Source organism: Chenopodium quinoa, unplaced genomic scaffold (assembly GCF_001683475.1).
Source record: "Chenopodium quinoa cultivar QQ74 unplaced genomic scaffold, ASM168347v1, whole genome shotgun sequence".
Taxonomy (NCBI): Eukaryota; Viridiplantae; Streptophyta; class Magnoliopsida; order Caryophyllales; family Amaranthaceae; genus Chenopodium; species Chenopodium quinoa.
Genome location: NW_018744647.1, coordinates 530,943 through 554,502, shown reverse-complemented (window position 1 = coordinate 554,502; position 23,560 = coordinate 530,943). Strand labels below are relative to the sequence as shown.

Sequence of the window (23,560 nt, the reverse complement as noted above, 5' to 3'; positions counted from 1 at the left end):
ATCTTCCCAGGGTCATTAAGACCCCTTATATTCCATGAGAGAACTAACATTCCCTCGAAGAGGGATTACCTTCACCCTCATTAGGACCATCATTTCCATCAGCAACATCTATATCATCCCTTTCATGAACCAAAGGAAAATAAGTGTTTGAGCTTGAGACAGGAAAAGAAATCTTCCTATTAGCTTTCATCTTTGATTTTTTCCCAGGGACTTGCCAATCTTCTGACTAAATTTGAGCTTCAGGATTAACCTTGACAGATTCAGGAGCTTTAGTCTCTGCAGGTTTGGTTGTCTTAGGTACCCAAACTTGCCTAACCAGAGGTTGCACAACTGTTTTGCCACCAGTTTGCTTCTTCTTTTGTGGCATGGCACAATCATGCCCCACCTTATTACACTTCTTGCAAAATGGGGGTGTCCATTCAAAAAGGACCTTAATCTCAATCAATTCACTAGAAGGGCTCTCAACCCAAACAGAATTAGGCAGGGGCTTAGTAACATCAACTTCCACAAGAAGTCTAGCAAAAGAAACTCTAAGCTGCCTAGAAGTACCCTCATCAGCACAAATTGGAACACCAAGCAGACTGCCAATTCTACTTAGAGTTTTAGCTCCCCAACAGTTCAATGGCAAATTAGGAATTTTAACCCATAAAGGAATAGTTCTCAATATTTCAGCATGAAAATCAAACTTATCCGACCTAGCTTTAACAATAGCTGGTTTACCAAAAAACATATGAGGACCAGAACCTAAAATGGCATTCTTATCATCAACAGATTTCAAGTTGATTATAAAATACCCCTCATCATGCCAAAATATATATGGTTTAACTATATTACTCCAATTATCAACAACAAACTTAGAAACAGCAGAAATAGTAGGGGAATAACCAACAACATAGAAAATAATAGCATTACCCCATTTCTTATTACCCTCGCAGATATCAACAGAGCTTAGCTTAGCAATCGATTTGCCATCTCTAATCTCAGGAGCAATGAAAGACAGAGAGGTCCCTTTTGCATTGAGCTTCCCTTTGAATAAATCCTTCCATTCTTCAGTGGCAGCCTCAGGAACTTGAATCGAGCTATCAAGAACCCCAGAAGCTTCAGAACTAGCAGAAGGAGCTATCGGGTTCTGATTTTTCTTAGAAACCAACGGAACAGTAACCGCAGAAACCCTAGGTACTGTTCCATTGGATCTAGCTTGAGATTGAGCAATTGAACTTCTATAAGACCTTTCCAGTATCCTTACTTCACCTCTGGATATCATTCTACCAGATGGATGCACCAGATGCAGAGGGGGAGTTACCAGTTCATCTTCTTCAGCAATCGGTTCAGATGAAGAGATTCCAGATTTTTTTCAGATTATCCAGAATCTTATCAAAAGGAGCATGAGTAGAGTTTCGTGGAAGTGGAGTTGAAGTTTTCTTCTTACGTGCAATGGAGAAGGAGGAGCTAGATGTAGACCCAACCTAGCTGCAAATCGCCATGAAAATCACCTTGGAGAGAAAAGTCAACAGAAAGTCAACACAAACTCGAATAAATCAAAACGTTTACTCTTTACTTAGTCGATTTTCCTTTTTCATGCATTTCTTGGTTTATTTTGTTATTTTCTCTTTTATTTGCTTGTTTCCTTTCATTTTTTCATGTTAAGGTCGTTATCCAAAGATTCTCGAGGCCCCTTCCCAAGTTTGGCATTGATTAGGATGCCCAATGTTCTCATTTGAAGCTCAAGTATGGAGAAGTACAGTTCCCAAAGACCTTAGGCCGTGCATTTAAGCCGTGGGGGCACGATTTCTCGTGTTGAACCCACAATCATGGAGTTTGGAAATTGCAAGGTCTAGTGTTTATCAAGACCATTGAGTGGAACGCATGAAAAGCATCGATATGATGGTAAAGAGGGCTGTCCTTTTCCTAGGTGCGGGTGCGCTTCTCTCAGCGCGGGCACGCCTGTCTGATGATAGGCTAAAGTTGTAATCATCCAATAAAAAATAATACCTAAATCCACTAACTATGTAGATAGGGAAGAAGGGTCGAACCACAGGGAAACGAGTTAATTTATTCCTAATTAATCAAAATAATCTAAATTATCAAGTAACCAAATTGTTATTATAAAAGGGAACTAAAGTACTAAGAGTAAAAGTGGGAAGGAATAAAAGTAGGAGGGAAATCAATGAAATAAAAGCCTAGGGCATAGGCTCAGCAATAAACAATATTACAGGGTAAAACATAACAATCAATCATCAATGCATCAATTAATCAGATCATAAAGGGCTTTCGCTACGTATTACAGTCACAGTGTTAATTTACCGGTATTAAATCTCATCTCTCAAATCTCGACTTAACCATTTATAAATTAGTCCGCTAATTGAAACTAAGCCTAAACAACAATTCTCATCTCTCGAATCTCGAATCAATATAGCTAAACTCATACAATTAAACCGGGCCTAATCAAATTCCATAGCATTAAATCAATCCATAGGAAAATAATTAAGCATTGAAAATCAACAATCATAAATTACCCCTTCATATTATTTATTGGATTCCCATAAACCCTAGAAATAAAACTACTCACACATAATTAAGTCTAAATTAAATAAAGCAATTAAACAAGTCATAGAGGAATAAAGGAATAAAATTGCTGAAGTTAATAAAGAAGAAATCGTTACCAAAATCGATGAAACTACAAAGTTGAATCAAGAACAAGAGTAAATGTTGAGAGAAATCTAGAGAGAGAAATAATCAAAGTAGAGAGAGAAAGTCTAAGAAAAGAAGTAAAACAAAAATATAGTACTAAATCGTACTTAAACAAACTCTAAAAACACTCCTAATTAGAAACTAAGAATTCGGCGAAGAAGTCTCCCCAGAAACACGCGCCCGATCGGGCGAAGGGCCGCTCGATTGGGCCCACCTTTTTCTTCGCGTTCTCTTCTAAGCATCCGCGCCCGATCGAGCTAATGCTCACTCGATCGGGCGCTCCTTGGCCTTGGTAGCATCACATAATTGCGCGCCCGCCCGGTGGAGCGAAGGCTTGCCCGATCTGGCCCGGTTCCACCTCGAGGCTTGGACATTGATTTGGCTTTCATTTTTCGGCCCAATCTGGATTTCCTCTTTGGGTCTTGAATACTTGGTCCAAATGCCCTTGTATCACATATACCGAGCCCTTAATCACCGGCTTGATGACTCTAACCGGCCTTGGGCTTAAAAAACGGTCGTGCTCCTCCAATGTCCGTAGTTGCTCCACGAAAACCCGGGAAAATGCTGCAAAAGTGCAATTTCCTTCAAAACTCGAGCAAAACTACAAAAACACTAGAAAACACCAATTAGTAATAAAAGTGGCTCTAAAGAGCCAAAAATACTACTAATTATGACCAAGAGATGGGGGTAAAATACTATATAAATTAGACACATCAAACTCTCCCAAGTCAAACCTTTGCTTTTCCCTAAGCAAAGAGCTCATCAATGAGCATATAAAACACACCTCATCCCAAGTAATCAAAATCAAGCATAAACGATTCAAGGCAAATCTAACAAACATGCTTCAATGTCAATCAATCTCATTCATCTAATCACCCTTCCTCCCCAACAATTGTCAAGTAGAGCAAACCACATGAGCATGTAGAATTCAAGACTAGTGCTCACACACTCAACTCTCATTTATGTGGCGAGTAAAAGATGTACTCGATCGCTCTCCAACCAACCTCTTTAATGTGAACAATACCCTCCCAACTCACACTCTCGCATGTTTAAAAAGATATACACTCAACCTACTAGTCGACTCGAAATATGTCAAATCATAACTTGCATTGATAAACAACACTTTCACATTCATACAACTCTATGCACAACGGTCGGAAGGTCTTTAAAGCTTGTGATGTAAGGCTAGGGTAAAGGGTAGGATACATTTAGGAAAATGTGAAAGAAAAGCCATGCTTAAGGGAGCCATATCCTAACAAACCCAAGGTCAAAATAACAATGAACAAATCATCTCCAATCATAACTTAACGCTACAAAAGTTCACCAAACAATCCCATACATAACAACAATCCCAACACTTACACATTAACTCACAAAAATATGATAATAAAGAATTAAAGTGAAATAAAACAAACTTCGAACTCATTCTTTTTTTTTTCAAACTTGATATTCTTTTTTTTTCATGAATTCTTTCTCTTTTTTTTTTCTTGAGCAACCTTCACATAGAACATTTGAAACAAATTTTTTTTTCTTTTTACTCTTTTTTTTTCTTTTTATCTTACATTGAGAATTTTCAACTTTGAAACACAAACTATCAACATTTTTCCAATCACAAAATCAAAAGAACAATCACTCTTCTTTTATTCCCACATTTTGCAAATAATATGCACATAACAACTCCCTCACCTCACCAACTAATAGCTCCCCCAAGCCAAGCTTGGGACTAGTAACCAATGGGGCTCATATAGGCTTGTATTGTGGCTAAATAATCAATAAAAGGGCATAAGCAAAAACATGGGTAGCAAGAAGGGAACAAATGTGTCTAATATCGTCTGAAGGCTACCTAAAAGAACAAATGCCTTCGTCCTCCTCAATGTGCATAATATTGAGCCATACAAACATTACTCATAGTTGCAAACCAATACTCAAATTCCTTGACATACCAGGACCTATAACACATTTCCTAATCAAATCAACTAGTCAAGCACTATATTCACAAACAAATGGAAAAATTGACGCATGTTTAGGCATCCGAACAATTAAACTTCAAATCACGATCAACAAATTCACAATGCTCATTATCATATACCAAGAATTAAAACAATATTTTTCAAGTATGGGACACAGGGAAGCATGATTTACAATTCATTAGAACGTATTTTTGGATTTTTTTTATTCTTTCAATTTTTTTTTGTATTTATCATATACGAAAGCAATAAAAACTACACTAGAAAGCAATTGAATCTATACTAGAAAGCAATAAATAGAGAAAAGAGAGAGAGAGAGAGTTACCATATGTAAAAGATCATCTCCCCCCATGTCTCACCCCCATGGGTTGGACCTAGTTAAGGCCTCCTAGGTAAGCAAGATCCTTTAGGGTAGAACCCTCTACTTTCCTATGGCCGGTCGGGGTGAAACCTAGATGTTTTACCGTGATGTGAGTAACCAACCCCCCAAAATAGATAGGTGCCCTAGACCTACCCCCCTCGACCGCATTGGCCACCCTTTGAAAGTGTTGGGCTATCCTATGCAGTATGATTAATTTTTCGGCACTAGGAATCTTATAGGAGGCCAACAACTCTAGCTCATCCCTCCTAACATTAGCCAGATCATACCTCCCAAAGATGGTGAGGCCAAAAAACCGTTGCTAAAATTTTGGCACGGGATGTTGAATCCACGTCCCCTTGGCATGTTGGAGGTTAGTTAAACCCTCCCATGTGAGTTTTCTATAGACCACGACAATATGGTCTTGGGAAGGTTCAATGGGTTTATCCGATTTTAGCTCAAACAATTTACCAAATTCTTTCAAAGTCATACACACATCATTATTAAGCAATCGGAATTGAACATGAGTAATCAAAGAATTAGTTTTAATCACATTGAAACTAGAAATAAATTCCAAAGTCAAATAATCATAAGTGTCATAATGCATTTGAAAAAAGCCACTCATTCCAATACCCTTGAATAATTTTTCTACCAGTTTATCAAGTCCTAATCTAGATAATGTAGGGTGATGTACAAAGCGAGTAGAAATTACCTGCCTCTCAATGAGGTTAAGCATCCTATTCCTTTGTTCGGTTGAGGTCATCACCACTTCGCTCCACCCCGGAATTTTGAGTTCTAGGTCAACCATTAGTTGTTGTTGTTGCCTCGAACTTTCACCACTTTGTTGCCTAGATCTCTTGGAAGCCATTTGAGTATGAAATTTAGGATTTTCAAGATTTATCTCTCTCAGGGTTTTGAAAAATTTTGAGAGAAAGTGGTAGAAATTTAATGGAGAATGTAGAGGAAGGTGAAAGGATGAAGAATATGTAAAACATTTTGAGTTTTGATGGATGAATTTGAGGAGATCTTAGAAAGAAAGTGAGGTTGGATGTTGCATTTGCGCGCCCGATCAGGTGCGAACTCGAAGAAATTTTCGCCATCGTGCGAGCTTCACCCGACAAATCTTTTTCCTTCACCCGATTTCTCCAAAAATCAGCTCAATCGGGCGAATGTCCCTTGAATTTCCTTCCTCACATGCGCGCCCGATCGGGCAATCCTCGCCCAATCGGGCGAGATAAAGCTCTGAAATTTCTTCACTTGCGCACCCGATCGGGACTCCTTGCCCGATCGGGCATATTTTTGCTCGATTTCGGCCCTTACTTGCGCGCCTGATCGGGCGAGCTTTGCCCGATCGGGCCCGTGCCCAGCTCGGAGTAAGCAATTCTTCTACTTTTTTTTTGTTCTTAAATATCCTTACTTATTGATTCAATACCTATACAAAAACACTTTGGAAAGGTAAAATTGCACTCTCCTCACCTCTCATAAAAAAATAAAAAATAAAAATAAAGGAAAGGAAAGGAAAGGAAAAACTAGTCTAGAAAGCAAGGAAAACGGGTTGCCTCCCGCAAAGCGCTGGTTTTTCTAGGTCCCGCACGACCCTTTTACCACATTCTAGCTCAAGATGAACCAAAACCGCTTAGGTAAAGTAGTTCAACCGCACCAATCATAGCTCACTCATGATATAACTTAAGTCTTTGGCCATTAACCTTGAACTCATTACCATGCTCATCGAATAATTCCATAGAACCAAATTTGTTAGCCCTTTTGACAGCAAAAGGACCCAACCACCTTGATTTTAACTTTCCTGGGAATACTTTAAGTCTGGAATTGAACGACAACACCTTGTCACCCTCTTTGAACTCTCTCGGAAGGATCATCTTGTCGTGCCATCTCTTGGTCTTCTCTTTGTAGACACGTGCACTATCATAGGCCGTCAACCTAAAATCATCAAGTTGGTTAAGTTGAAGTAACCTCTTTTCTTCCGCTAGTTTAGCATCCAAATTGAGCTCCTTAATAACCTAATATGCCTTGTATTCTAATTCCACCAGAAGATGACATGCTTTACTGTACACAAGTCTATATGGAGTAGTACCTATTAGGGTCTTAAATGAATTTATGTATGCTCAAAGGGTGTCATCCAACTTATCGTTCCAATCTTTCCTTTATTTTTCCACCACCTTCTCTAGAATGGCCATGATATCACGGTTGGAAACTTCAACTTGGCCACTAGTTTGGGGATGGTAGGCTAAACCTGTACTATGGTAAACACCATACGTTTTGAGGAGGGTATCTAACTTTCTCTCATGAAATTGGGATCCTCCATCACTGAATATAGCTCTAGGCACTCAAAATCTTGGAAAGATGGTCTTTTTGAAAAGTCTATGGACCACCTTGGCATCATTAGTAGGTGTGGAAGTGGCCTCAACCTACTTGGATACATAGTTAACGGCGACAAGTATATAGCGATTCCCATTTGAAGAAGGGAACGGTCCCATGTAATCAACACCCCAAACATAAAAAATTTCAATTTCTAGAATCCCAGTTTGAGGCATCTCATGCCACCGCGAGATGTTGCTAGTCCTCTGGCAAGAATCACAAGCCTGCACAAAAGTGTTAGCGTCCTTAAACATGGTGGGCCAATAGAAATCCGAATCATTAATCTTGGCCACCGTTTTGGTGGGGTCATGATGTCCTCCATAAGGTGAGGTATGGAAACTAGTAAGTATGTCGTGAACTTCCCATTCGGGAACACACCTGCGAAATAATCCATTTGCACACTCACGAAACAAAAAAGGATCATCCCAAAAATAATGTTTAACATCAGAAAGGAATTACTTTTTCTGTTGGTATGACAAGTCAGGAGGTAGAGTACCACCCACTAAATAATTAGCAAAATTAGCATACCAAGGGTGTTGCTCTACAACTGCATACATGTTGTCATCAGGGAAAGAGTCATCTATAGGAAGAGAATCCTTACCCCCATCATACCTGATACGTGACAAGTGTCTGCCACTACGTTCTCTGCGCCCTTTTTGTCCTTTATCTCTATATTGAAAACCTGGAGAAAAAGAACCCAACGGAGTTGCCTAGGCTTTGATTCCGCCTTGGCTATCAAGTACTTCAGAGCTGCATGATTAGTAAAAACAATAACTTTAGAACCAACAAGATATGATCTAAATTTTTCTAAAGCATAAATCACAGCAAGAAACTCATTCTCCGCGGTGGCATAGTTGACTTGGGCTTCATCCAAAGTTTTACTTGCATAATAAATAGCATGCAAAACTTTGTTCTTTCTCTGTCCGAGCACGTCTCCTAGTGCAAAGTCACTTGCATCACACATAATCTCGAAAGGGAGATTCCAATCGGGTGCACATTTGATGGGTGCCGATATCAAAACCTGCTTTATCCTGTTAAAAGCCTCAAGACACTCGTCAGTAAAAACAAAAGCGGCATCCTTGAGTAAAATCTAAGTTAGTGGTTTAGCAATTTTAGAAAAATCTTTGATAAAGCGACGATAAAACCCCGCATGACCTAAGAAACTTCCAACAACCTTCACATTAACTTGGGGAGGTAATTGCTCAATCATAGAATTCTTAGCTTTATCTACTTGTATACCCTTATCAGATACAATATGACCCAGAACTACTCCCTCTATTACCATAAAGTGACATTTCTCCCAGTTTAGAACCAAATTGCATTCTTCACATCGTTTCAAAATTTTAGCGAGATTTACTAAACATGCATCAAATGAAGAACCATTCACGCTAAAATCATCCATAATAGACTCTATGAAATTAGAAAAAATTCTCATCATACAACCTTGAAAGGTAGGGGGGCATTACATAAACCAAAGGGCATCCTACGATATGCAAAAGTACCATAAGGGCATGTAAATGTAGTCTTTTCCCGATCTTCAGGGTGAATTGGAATTTAGAAAAATCCCAAATACCCATCCAAATAAGTAAAGAACTTATGATTAGCTAACCTTTCAAGCATTTGATCTATAAAGGGGAGGGGGAAGTGGTCCTTTTTAGTGGCGATATTTAATCCACGATAATCAATGCACATACGCCACCCTGTAACAGTTCTAGTGGGGATCAATTCATTTTTTCTCGTTTTTAATCACAGTCATTCCACCTTTTTTAGGAACCACCTGTACAGGACTTACCCACTTAGAGTCATAAATAGGATAGATAATACCTGTATCAAGTAATTTCATAACATTTTTATTGACTAATTCCTACATATTAGGGTTTAACCTTCGCTGGGGTTGAATGCAGGACTTATAGTTGTCCTCTAAATTTATTTTGTGCATACAAAAATCAGGGCTAATACCCTTAAGATCATCAATACTGTACCAAATTACTCTTTTATGGGTTCGAAGAACCTCTAGAAGTTGGGAAGTTTGTAGGTCATCAAGTGCAGTACTGATGATCACAGGGTATAGTTCCTGCTCATCAAGAAAAATATATTTTAAATGAGAAGGGAGAGATTTTAGTTCAGGTTTCTTAAGCTTTGCAGGTTTTGATTCTTGAACTAAATTCACTACCTTCATAGTCTCTTTGGGGTCTAGCTCTTCTAGGGAAAGAGATTTTTAAATGGAATTTACTTCATTACCCTAGACGCTTGCATTATCTCCAGATAAATCTCCACAAAGAATTTCCTCCAAGGGATCCCTTGAAAGAACCTGTGTTTAGCTATCATCACAAATATCATCCATTATATCAATCATATCAATTAAACAACAATTTTCCTCTAGCATAGGTGATGAGTGACATTTATGTCACTCTTAGGGAGTAGTTTTAGAGCTATTTCTGGGTTTATTTTTCCTTATTTTCCCTTTTATTCTCTTGTTTTCCTTTTAATAAAGTTTCTAGTTTATTTCTTAGTTTTAGTATGTTTTATTTTAATTTCTTCATTTAATTGGTTTCTAGTTTATTTTCGTATTTTATTTGCTTTTGATTTATTTTATTTCGTTCCTTTTCTTTGTTACTTTTATAGTTGTAATTAGCTTTACGTTTATTTTGTTATTTTATTTTACTTTCGTTGCTTGTATAATTTTATTTAATTTTGTTAGTGTTAGTTTATTTTCGTAGTTTATTTTATTTTATTTTATTTCTTGTTTTCCCATTTTTGTCATTGGTATGATGTGTAGGTGATAGTTAAGGTTCCAGGTTCAATATAATTCTCTCCCCTTCAAGAGCAGCCTGCACTTCCAGCTTACCTCCCACCATCTCCTATCCTACACCACACACTCCCTCTCTATTCACCTCAACAAAACACCAAGCTCCCCTGCTCCAATTCACCGAGTTGCTGCGCCCCCTCACAACACCGCTCACCTCCAATACACCAAGCAGCAGCACCTGCTCTCACCACCTAACAAGACCACAACCAGACCCCCACATCTCACCACACCAATTTACAGCCACCACCAGCCTCCAATCACAATTCACCTCACCAACACGAGCTGCAACCCAGACCACCCAATTTCATAAATACGACCACCAATTTACAGCAGCCCTTCACCACATCTGACCTGCAATTCCAACCACCAATCACCACCTCAAAAATCATCCAATTCCCCTGTTCAAATTCTAACAGCAGCACCTAGCAGCCGCACCACCATTCTCAATCACCAACAGTCACAACCACTCATCACCTCCTTCGCTCACTTAACTCACCTACTTCAGCACCAGCACAACATTAATTACAGCAGCAACCACGTAATTTTCGACCACCGCACAATGCACCCCTGCCGCAGCTCCTCCACTTCTCCAACCACAGCAACAAATCTCCTACCATTGCATCCCAAATCAGAGTAAATCGCAAATCAATCGAGTTCGGGCAAACTAATAAGAGTTCGATCGAAGTGCCAACAGTGCCAAAAACGGTCAGGAAGGCATGAAGCTTTCTAATTTGAACAGGTGTGGTCGAACACACCCATGGTTTGACCGAACCAACCCAAAGTTCGGTCGAACCCACCCTCGGCTCGATCGAACCGCTTCACGAGCTTCACACGTGATAATTAATGAGATCAAACAATTGAAGCCTGGTGATTGCCGTTGAACTTTGATTTGTGATGATGATGTGCGTTGATGATGGTGTGATGGAGTGGTGATGAAGAATGGAGCAGCCAAAGTCGAATAGAAGAAGAATAGCAAGGCTGATGTGTTTTGGGGGATTTTGGGTTATTTTTCCTTTTTCTTTTTTTTTTTTTTATTTCTTTTCCTTTTCCTTTTCTTATTTATTTTCTCTTTTATTTTCTTTTATTTTCCTTTTATTTCTTTCTTTTCTTTTATTTTATTAAGTTAGTATTAGTACCCATTTTTGGGGTAATTAGAAAAGGAAGTAATCAATTATCAAGGATTCTTTTATTCTCTAATTAGTTTTTAGGAGAGCTTCTCTCTAAGGTTTAGGTTAGGATTAGAGTAGTTTAGAGAGAGAAAGTAAGGGTTTCACCATTGTTGAGTTTGGATTTTGAAGAAGAAATTGATCATCTTTTCTATAGACTTTCATCTTCAATCAATAAGAATCTCTAACTCTCTCTCCTCTATTTTTATTGCTTTCTTTTGATATTATTTTAGTTGTTGGTATTGCTTGTTAATCATGTTGATTCTTGATTATTTGTTATATAATCTTGTTGTTAGCATGATTAGTGAGTAATTCCCCCATTAAGGGGATGGTTGTGGTGTAGTTGGATCTTGACCATGTTCTAGGGTTTGGAATTTGATTTATTTGTGATTAAAGTCTTTATATGCTTGATATTCTTTGATCTTCTTGCAAGTGCACATTGTTGGTTGATTAAAGGTGAATCTTTGCTAACAAGGAACGAAAGTTGACCTAGCTAGGGTTCATTATTATCGATTTTTATTTAATAGTACCTCCTAGTATATGGTTCTAATGTGGAAACATAGATGCTATGTTAGGAGAAGCCAATTTACCTAGGAAGGCAGCTAGATTGGATCTTTTACTTCAATATTCTAGCATGTTTAGTTCATAATTAATTCAATTTCCATGCCTTTGTTTATGTTCAAGTTAATGCTATACCTAAACCATTTCTCTTAGTGTTTTATTTCTTGTTATAGCATCTTTAGACTTTAGTTTATTTATCTCCTATTCTGGACTAGCTTCATTGTCGATAACATTTGGTGGTGTTTATTCGTTCCCTGTGGTTCTACCCCTATGCTTGCCTTATACTCGTATTAGGTTTGTTTAGGTTGTATAAATTGTATTTGATCTAAGGATAGACAATTGACGATGCGTTTATTCCCTTGTCAATAGGTCCTTTCAAAACTTCCCTAAATTAAAAGTAACATTATCATCACCAAGAGAAAGGGTTAGTTTACCATTTTTTACATCAATAATGGCTCCTGCAGTATGGAGAAAAGGCCTACTTAATGTAATGGGAATTTATGTATCCTCAGCCATGTCTAAAACAACAAAATCAACAGGGATAAAAAATTTACCAACTCTAACAGGGACATCCTCTAAAATACCTAAAGGGTATTTAACAGAAGGATCTGCCATTTGCAAAGTTATATTAGCAACTTTTAAATCGCCCATATTAATCTTAGCATCAAAAGACGATGGCATAACACTGACACTAGCACCCAAATCACACAAAGATTTATCAATGAAGACATTACCTATATGACAAGGGATAGAAAAACTACGAGGATCCTTTAACTTAAGAGGGGATTTATTTTGTAATAAGGCACTACATTCCTTTTCCAAAAGCTACAGTTTCTACCTCATCAAGGGAACTTCTCCTAGTCAAAATATCTTTCATAAACTTACCATATGCGGGAGCCTGAGTGATTAAATCAATGAAATGAACTGTTACCTGCATGTTTTTCACAACCTCCAAAAACTTACCAAATTGTTTATCAAACTTACTCTTCAATTGTCTATTGGGGAATGGTAGTTTGATAACTGGGCTCTGCACATCTCCTCCCTTATCCTGAGATTTACCCTGCAAAGAAACATTAGAAGGGTTAGTATCTTTTTGTAGCCCTGTAGGTTTAACAGGATTAACGTTTGGTATAGAGGAATCAGGATCAGGAACAGGTCTATCTTCCTTTGGCATAGGAGGTCCATCATAATGTCAACCACTCCTTAGAGTGATTGCATTGGCATGATATATGGGATGAATTGGTTGCGATGGTAGAGCTCCCTGTTGACGGGTTTGTAGGGTAGATGAAATTTACGCAATTTGATTATCCACGATTTTATTGTGAGATTTAATTGAATCAATTTGTGCATCCCTACTCTCCATATGCTTTTGCATGTTTGTAAGCATTGCTCTAATTTCTATCATAGCAGGGTCAGAAGATGAGGAGGGTTGTGCTTGGTTTTTCTGGCCAGAATTAGGATGGTAATATTTCTGCTGTGGTGGAGGTTGCTGTTGTGTTTGTTGTGAAGGTGGAGGGTTTTGTACATAGGTACTCCGATAAGAAAGATATGGATAGTTCCGGAGGCCAGGATTATAATAGTTAGAATATGGGTTATTTTTTCCTATAGGTTTGAAAGGCATTAACTTTCTCCATGGAACTCCTACAATCTTGCTCCCAATGCCCTACAATTCCACAATTTTAACAGAAAGCGTCATTGTTAGCAACAGCAAAAACATTAGCTATAGAGTTAAGAGCAACAGTAAGATTATCTAGTTTTTGGCAAATAGATGTTAACTGAGCTTGCATAAAGGATACAAAATCGAAATTACGTTTTCCTTTGTTAGCAAACCCTATCGGATTCCCGTATTCGGAATTGTGTACTGCCATATCTTTGATAACCTGTCCTGCATATTCCACATTAAGATTCATGAATCTCCCACTAGGTGCAGTATCTAGAACTGATCTAGATGAATTTCCAATCCATTGTAAAAGGCTTGGATTAATTGCCATTGTTCCATATTATGGTGGGGGCATTCTCTCCGTAGATCCTTGAACCTCTCCCAAGCCCCATATAGAGTTTCATCGGCCTCTTTGGCAAAGTTCTGAATAGCACTCCTTAGTACAGCTGTTCTCTCTGCAGGGTAATATTTATTATAAAAATTCAAGGCAAGAGTTTCTCATTCAGTATTACCAAGTGCAGTTCTATTCAAACCATTAAACCATAATTTAGTTTTTTCACATAATGAAAAGGGAAAAAGAATCTACCTGATTTGGTCTTGCATGACCCCAGCTTGTCTAATGGTGTTGCAATACTGGCAAAAATCTGCAATGTGAAGATTAGGATCTTCACCCTTAGCTCCACTAAATTGCTTCCTCTCTATCATTGTGATAAATTAGGGTTTGATTTCAAATTGCACTCCATCAAGGGCCGGAGTAGGAGTAAGGTGTGGAAAATCTGTAAGTTTTGTCTGCGAGTAATCACTGAGCTTCTTAGGTACCGCCATCTCTGATTCTAGATCTGAAGGAATTTCCGAGTCACTGGAATCAGTTGGAGAGTCTTTTCGATTATTGTCTTCCTCAGAGCCCGCTAGGATTTTCTGTAGAGATTCTTTTGTCTATGGAACGAGCGCTCGATCTCAGGATCGAATGGAATGTGACCTGATCTGGAACACCTGGGCATAAACAAAGAACTAAAAGACAAATATGAGAATGGCCTCAAAGAACTAACGTTCTCTAAGACAAGAGGAGATAATCTAGACTACAAAAAATAATCAGAAAATAAAAATAAAACAGTTTCCTCGGCAATGACGCCAAATTTTGACAGGCTAAAGTCGTAATCACCCAATAAAAAATAATACCTAAATCCACTAACTATGTAGATAGGGAAGAAGGGTCAAACCCTAAGGAAACGAGTTAATTTATTCGTAATTAATCAAAATAATCTAAATTATCAAGTAAACAAATTGTTATTATAAAAGGGAACTAAACTACTAAGAGTAAAAGTGGGAAGGAATAAAAGTAGTAGGGAAATCAATGAAATAAAAGCCTGGGGCATAGGTTCACTAATAAACAATATTCCAAGGTAAAACATAACAATCAATCATCAATGCATCAATTAATCAGATCAGAAAGGGCTTTCGCTACGTATTACAACCACAGAGTTAATTAACCGGTATTAAATCTCATCTCTCGAATATCGACTTAACCATTTATAAATTAGTCCGCCTATTGAAACTAAGCCTAAACATCAATTCTCATCTCTCGAATCTCGAATCAATATTTCTAAACTCATACAATTAAACCAGGCCTAATCTAATTGCATAGCATTAAATCAATCAATAGGAAAATAATTAAGCATTGACAATCAACAATAATAAATTACCCCTTCATATTCTTTATTGGATCCCCATAAACCCTAGAAATAAAACTACTCACACATAATTAAATCTAAACTAAATAAAGAAATTAAACACGTCATAGAGGAATAAGGGAATAAAATTGCTGAAATTAATAAAGAAGAAATTGTTACCAAAATTGATGGAACTACAAAGTGGAGTCAAGAACAAGAGTAAAAGTTGAGAGAAATCTAGAGAGAGAAATAATCTAAGTAGAGAGAGAAAGTCTAAGAAAATAAGTAAAACAAAAATATAGTACTAAATCGTACTTAAACAAACTCTAAAAACACTCCTAATTAGAAACTAAGAATTCGGCGAAGAAGTCTCCCCAGAAACACGCGCCCGATCTTGTGAAGGGCCGCTCAATCGAGCCCGCCTTTTTCTTCGCAATCTCTTCTAAGCAGCCACGCCTGATCGAGCTAATGCTCACCCGATCGGGCGCACCTTGGCCTTGCTAGCAGCACATAATTGCGCTAGCCCGATCGAGCGAAGGCTTGCTTGATCGGGCCCGGTTCCACCTCGAGGCTTGGACTTCGATTGGGCTTTGATTCTTAGGCCCAACACCGGATTTCTTCTTCATGTCTTGAATACCTAGTCCAAATGCCCCGGAATCACATATACCGAGCCCTTAATCACCGGCTTGATGACTCTAACCGGCCTTGGGCTTCAAAAACGGTCATGCTCCTCCAATGTCCGTAGTTACTCCAAGAAAACACGGGAAAATGCTCCAAAAGTGCAATTTCCTTCAAAACTCAAGCAAAACTACAAAAACACTAGAAAACACCAATTAGTAATAAAAGTGGCTCTAATAAAGAGCCAAAAACACTACTTATTATGACCAAGGGACGGGGGTAAAATACTATATAAATTAGACACATCATCTGGGTCTCTGTTCCGTACCCTGTTTTGCGCGGCCGCGCTCCCCCTTATAGTTAGTCGCGCCTGTACGGGTCTATTTTGGACGATCTAACTAATTTCTCTTTGTTAGTTTTACTATATTTAGATTTTTCCTCTATTCTTAGAGAGAGAGTTCAATTTTTAGAATTAGAATAGAATTAGGTTAGATTTTTAGAGAGAGAAACTCTAGTTTGTAGAGAGAAGTTCTTAATTGATGATTCCAAGTGTTTTTTCCATTCAAGTTTGTAAGGATTTCTTTACTTTAATGCAATCTTAGTTTTGATTTCAATTTCTTTGTTAATTGTTCAAGTTGATTAATTTTGAATTGATTTTTTCTTGATTAATATGATGATGATGAATTTGTTGTTCAACTTAGTTTTGATATTGATTTCCAAATTGTGAGTAGTTTTCTTGCTAGGGAATGGAGAAGCATATATGAGTAATGGATTTATGCTAATTGGGGGAAATTGATGGTGTTGATGTTGTGATTAAATTGGTTAATCGATTATGTGTATGTGTGTGTTTAATTTAGGAGTGATCAACCTAGTTACTCGCACTGCTAGATTTCATTGTAAGTTCACATTAATACGGACAATTGATTTGTGGCTTGCATTTGTAGATTGAGTTGGTTTTTGAAGTTCCTAGCTAGAGTCTCTCGTAGTTGGTGCTAGTTTGACCTCTAGGAGATTAGCCTACCATACTCTCTTGATTGCTTAATTGATTTTTCCTCGCAACACTCGACTTAGTTTCTCCAATCCCAATTAGTTGAATTCATTTCAAGTATATGTGGATCCTAAACCCTAATGTTTGATGAATTTGATTTCATTTCGATTGTTTGATTGTTTAGAATATACACACCTTACTTCATTACTTCGAGATAGCTTAGCTTTAGCATTAGCATTCACCTCCCATTTCTAGTGGTTCGACCCTTGACTTACTCCTATTCTAGGTATAAGGGTGTGTTGAGAGATTACAAATTTTGTTTGGCCGAGGGAAGATTAGTTTTCAACGACCTAGTCTCCACCCTTGATTACCTTCCTCACATTCCTTTTTTTAATAAACTATATTGATAGGTTAATTTCACTAATTTTTTTATCCATTAATTTATTTTATATTAGATTTTCATCATATATTCTTTCACTTTTAATATTTAGATGACAAAAGGTATAATTTCTAAATTAAGTGATTTACAAATTCCAAAAAAATTTGTTTTACAATCTAATTAGTTTTATAGCTAAACTTTTAGCAGGACCACGAGACAGCGACACTTGCCATTTAAACTTTTTGTCAAGTTGGAAAGTGTCGCGCCACATGGGCGCCAAATAAGGATAATTATTTTGACACGTATGTAGGACTTCACTACTAGAATTAAGGCCGTTTCCTACAGAAAAAAGTAGGATTTTATAGGTACATATTGTGGAAACATGAATCACATTCATAAAGCACCTAATCCCAAGATTATGCATAACACATATAGAATTAGAATTAATACCTTTGTAGCATGATTCCACGGGTGATCGAACAAGAACAAGAGAGACAAAGAACCTCAAACGTGATTCCTCTACTTGGTCCACAGGCACGAATTAAGACCTCTACTAATGCTAGTTAGTTGCAATTGAACCCTTCAATTGACCTTCTAAGGAGAATAACGAGCAACGAACCCACCACAAACCACCACACGCGCCACTAGGGGTGGTCGGCAGTGAGTTTAAGGGGGAGGATAGAGAGAGAGAGTGTGAGGGTTTTGGGATTTCTTGTTGCCTTGATTCACAATCAACTATTAACTGTTATATCATACAACTCTAGGCATGGATCTTATTTATAGTTTTCATCTCTAATTAAGAGTCCATGACAAAGCCCAAAACCTAACTCTAATCGAACTATGCTAGCCCAATCCAATTCATGATTAGTTACTTATTCATGAGGCCCATAAATGGGCCTCTAACTTGCTTAAACCAATACCCTTGTGTATGACCTCATATGATCCATTTTAGTGGGCTTTGGAGTATTTGAGTAGCCCAAAGATAATTGGTTATAGTATAGCAACAGATAATGACGACCCAAAAGAACGAGCTTATTATCTCCATAATAGTGATCCTTAATATATCTAGTAATTGCACTTATCGAAGACCTAACTCCTTCAATCTCCCACTTGTCTGAGAAAAGTGCACAATATTCAAATTCCTTAAGTCAACGTGTGTCGATTTGATAATCTGATTGCACCTCATGTTGTAATCATATTAATCTTCAAATCTTTCTTGAAAAACTTAGTTAGAATTACAAAAGAAATGATTACTATGTAATCCATTTGAGCACGGCCATGCATTTTCTGAATTCTCCCTCTTTAATCTTTAAGGGGCTAAGACACATTCCTAATTAAATAGGTAGACTCAATCCAATCTTGTGGAAACCAAGGCTCCCACTCAAATCATGAGGTAACCAGGAAACACCCTTTATAATCTCTAGTTACGGGAAGACGTTTGAATGTACACAGTTACATCAATCATTGAATGGAATCAATGTCCCACTCATGTCAAACAAATCCACTAATATATCCGAAATCTCTATACTTGAGCTTCAAGGTCGGTCTATAGTTCGATCATGCATCATTCATGCATATCCATGTGATTGACCGAGCTTCACTACGCTCCTATAGCCCATGAAATTGCGCTATCCAATCAATCTTACATGCTAGTCCATTTACAGAAATCATTTATGCCCACTTTAATGATTTCGAACTAGGAACTTGAATAATATATGTATTTTGTTCACCTGTGGGGTTTCATTCACCAGGTTATGAACCTGATGAGCCCATCAACCCATAATTATTTTGGACATTTTATTTAATATCATAAAACCATAATTAAATAAGAGAAATGATGAATTTCTGATTAAACATAATTCTGCCTATGAATGTATTACATATGTAATAAGTTTTTCTCCAAAAAAAAAAATACAACTTAAATCACATCATCAACCTCAATCCAGTTAAGTTAGCATGTTTCTCATGCTTGGGAAATGGAAGGGGTTTAGTAAGTGGATCAACAATATTCTCATCCGTATGAACTTTGCACATATTGACATCTCCTCTGCCAACGATTTCTCGAATGAGATGATACTTACTCTCAACTTGTTTGGATTTGAAGTGTGACCTAGGCTCCTTTGACTGTGTAATGGTGCCATTGTTGTCACAATACAACTCAATTCCCTTTTGAGAACTTGGTATAATGTCCATCTCAATAAGGAATTTCTTAATCCAAACAGCTTCCTTAGCTGCTTCAAAAGTTGCTAAATACTCTGATTCTGTCGTATAGTCTGCGACAGTGCTTTGCTTCAAACTCTACCAGCTCACTGCTCCTCCATTCAGACTGAAGATGTACCTAGACTGGGATTTAAAATCATCTATGCATGTTTGGAAACTCGCATCTATATAACCTTTGACAGCCAACTCATCTTCGCTGCCATATACTAGAAATATTCCTTTAATCCTTCTCAAGTACTAAAGGATGTTCTTAGCAGCTGTCCAGTATGCTTCACCTAGATTTGCCTGAAATCTGCTACACATGCTTAAAGCATATGAAACATATGGCCTTGTAAACATCATGGCATACATTATCGACCCTACTACCAAAGCATAAGGTATAATAGCCATACGTCTCATCTCATCTAGCATTACCAGACATTGAGATTTACTGTGCGTAATGCCATGAGACATGGGGAGAAATCCGCTCTTGGATTTTTCCATCTCAAACCTATCAAGAATCTTATCAATATAAGTCTCTTTACTCAGTCCAATCATCCTTCGAGACCTGTCTTGATGGATCTTGATTCCCAGCACGTACTTAGCGTCACCCAAGTCTTTCATGGAGAAAAAACTCTTCAACCACTTCTTGACTAACTCAAGCATTGGTATGTCATATCCCATGAGTAGTATGTCATCTATATACAATACTAAGAAAACTATGCTGCTCCCACTGGACTTCTTGTATATACAAGGTTCCTCTTTGCTTTTGAGAAAACCAAACTGTTTGATTGCTTCATTAAAACGAAGGTTCCAACTCCTTGATGCTTGAAGTTTGCATACCTCTCCAGAATTTTCTACATCTTCAAAACCCTCAGTTTGTGTCATATACACATCCTCCTTCAAGAATCCATTCTAGAAGGTAGTTTTGACATCCATCTACCAAATTCCGTAATCGAAAAATGCAGCAATCGCTAGAAGAATCCGAATGGACTTATGCATTGCTATTGGGGAAAAAGTTTCATCACAGTCAATACAATGAATCTGTCTGTACCCTTTCGCAACCTGTCTTGATTTATAGATGTAGGCATTTCCATCCTTGTTTGTTTAAATCTTGTAGACCCACTTGCAACCAATAGGTTTTACCCCATTAGGCAAGTCCACGAGGGTCCACACAACATTTTCCGACATCGATTCCATTTTTGATTTAATGGACTCAAGCCATTCATTTAAGTTGGGGCTCACCAAAGCTTGCTTGTAGGTTTTAGGTTCCTCATTCTCCAATAAGAAGATTTTAGAATCCTCAGTTATCAGAACTTCAACAAACTGTTTGTTTTTAATTCTAGAAGACCTACGTGGGGTAGGAGCAATAATAGAAATGTGTTGTTCATCTCTTTGAAGATTTTTGCAAGAATTTGATTCAAGTGGGACGATAGGAGTCTCTCTAGTCGAATTATCTTGTTCCGACGCATGATTATGCGCCCTCGCCTCTGATGTGGTGTTATCCACATCCATTTGTTGCTCGTCTCGAATTTCTTCAAGAACTACTTTACTCCCACTTGTCTTTTTAAAGAGGAATTCCTTTTATAGAAAGACACCATCGCGAGAAATAAACACTTTGTTGTCTTCGCGATTATAGAAGTAATACCCTTTTGTTTCTTTGTGATAACCCACAAAGAAACATTTTTCTGATTTAGGGCCAAGTTTGTCACTTTGTAAACGTTTTACATAGACCTCACAACCCCAAACCTTGAGATAAGACAACTTTTGAACTCTTCCAGTCCATAACTCATATGTTGTGTTCTCAACTGCTTTGGATGGTCTTCTGTTTAGTATGTTTGCAGCTGCTTCTAGTGCATATCCCCAGAATGATATGTGAAGATCAGTAAATCTCATCATGCACCGGACCATATCTAGTCAGGTCCTATTCCCCCTTTCTGACACCCCATTTAAGTGTGGCGCCCCTGGAGGGGTTAATTGTGAAAGTATTCCACAATTGATTAGATGTTCATCAAAATCTTGGGTTAAATATTCAATTCCACGATCGGATCATAATGCCTTAATTGTTCTCCCAAGTTTGTTTTGTACCAAATTTTGGAATTTCTTGAAGTTTTCAAAGGATTCCGACTTGTGTTTTATTAAATAGATATAATTATACCTACTTAAATTATCAATGAAGGTAATGAAGTAGTTATAACCACCTCTAGCTTTTGAACTCATTGGTCCACATACATCTGTATGTTTGAGGCCCAAAAGGTCACTACCTCTTTCACATTTTCCAGTAAAAGGTGACTTGGTCATTTTACCTAACAAGCATGATTCACAATTCTCAAATGATTCATAATCAAATGAATTTAGGATTCCACCCTTATGTAAAATCTGGATGCGCGATTGGTTTATATGACCTAACCTACAATGCCATAAATAAGTTTGGTTTGATTCATTTGTTTTACGCTTTTTCTGATCAATATTGTAAACATGAGTTGTATAATCTAAGACATACAAACCATTAATCAATTTTGCATTAACTTATAACATATTTTCATTAGAAACAAAACAACACTTGTCTCTTATTTCAAAAGAAAAACCTTCAGTATCTAAAACAGGAACTAAAATACTGTTCTTGGTAATAGTTGGGACATAATAACAGTTATTAAGCACCAAAATAAGACCAGACGGAAGTCTCAAATTAGAGTTTCCAATAGCAAGTGCAACAACTTTTGCTCCATTTCCTACTCAAAGTGTGACTTCCCCTTTTGATAATGTCTTACTCCCATCTAAGACCTTCATGTTATTAACAATGTGAGCAGCACAACCAGTATCGAATACCCAAGTTGAAGAAGAAGTAAGATTAATTTCTACAAAAAAACATTAGGTAACTCTTTACCTTCCGTTTTCACTAGTATGTAATGGGGACACCCAAGTATGTGGCAAGACCACCTACCACAATAGAAGCACTGACTTCCCTCTCTCTTCAAGTACTCCTCTTAATGGTTGACCAAAAGGTGGACTAATGTAACTGTCGAGCCTTCATCATCATGAATAAGCTTGACTAGATCAAATCCATCATGATTAGACTATTTAATCAGATGGATATTAAATGGCCTCCCTATGATTTCCATCTGATTGAATAGTCCAATAAGTTAATTGACATGGGTCCTAACGGACTTACCAGGCATGAGTGTCTTAGCCATAATCTTAAAGTGGATACTATAAGTCTCAAACCTTACAATGCCAGTCAAGGAGTAGTAAATCTGAGGGATTAAACTAACGACCTCTGTTAATTTGTAGTCGTTGATGCATCCACTTCCTAATTCCCTAATTCCATCTCGACTGATGGCACGAAGTCATTCATGTAGATTAGTCAACTCATAGTGCCTGAACCTTCTTTTCCAACAAGTTGGAATAGATTCTAAAATGAGATTCCTGACTTTCTCTGCATCCGAAACATCATTCACATTCCTTTTAGGAGTAAAACAAATAGGGTATCTGCTCTCAATGGGTATGTACAAACGAGCCTTAACCCTTTGACTTTTGAGAACATTTCTCAGCTCGTTTTCCCATTCCCTAAAGTTTCAGAGATTCAGCCTTAATTTCAATTTGTTTGTTCATCTACAAACAAAAACAAAACGAGGCAAAGTTCATTAATTATTGTAGACACCCAAATGTGTCTCCCCAAAACCAAACTCAGTGATGAATACCTTTAAAGTCATTTGATTATCGAATGAAGTGAAAGTGTGAAAAGTCTAGTGGTGAGGATGTTTTTATTAAAATATTTCTCTTTCTGTATTCAAAAAATATTTCTTTTCATACCTTATTTATGAAAAATAGCCAGTCCAATTTAGCTTGGTCCATAATAAGGGTCCAATAATAGTGTAGTTGGATTTGGCTTAAAAAGAGATGTCCAATGATATATTAAAAGCCCAATTCCGATGAATTGTGAGGAAGTTATGGATTAAATTAAATTAGGCCCGATGATTTTTCAAGGTGGCCCAATGATTTAGCGGAGGGCCTATAAATTATTATTCCCAAAGTGATTAGGATTGATTTTAATCTTCTAGGATTATCTAAAAGGTTCTCTTTGATTCTAATGAGATTAGGATTGATATTTATATTTT

At 37.5% G+C, this 23,560-nt stretch overlaps 1 protein-coding gene across 1 annotated transcript; it reads right to left on the bottom strand.

Moving 5' to 3' along the window:
* Window positions 1-226: 226 nt before the first annotated feature.
* Window positions 227-1,264, bottom strand: LOC110701649. Its single transcript, XM_021879262.1, has one exon. It carries the CDS (start codon window positions 1,262-1,264, stop codon window positions 227-229), a length of 1,038 nt encoding a protein of 345 aa, XP_021734954.1.
* Between the last annotated feature and the right edge of the window lie 22,296 nt (window positions 1,265-23,560).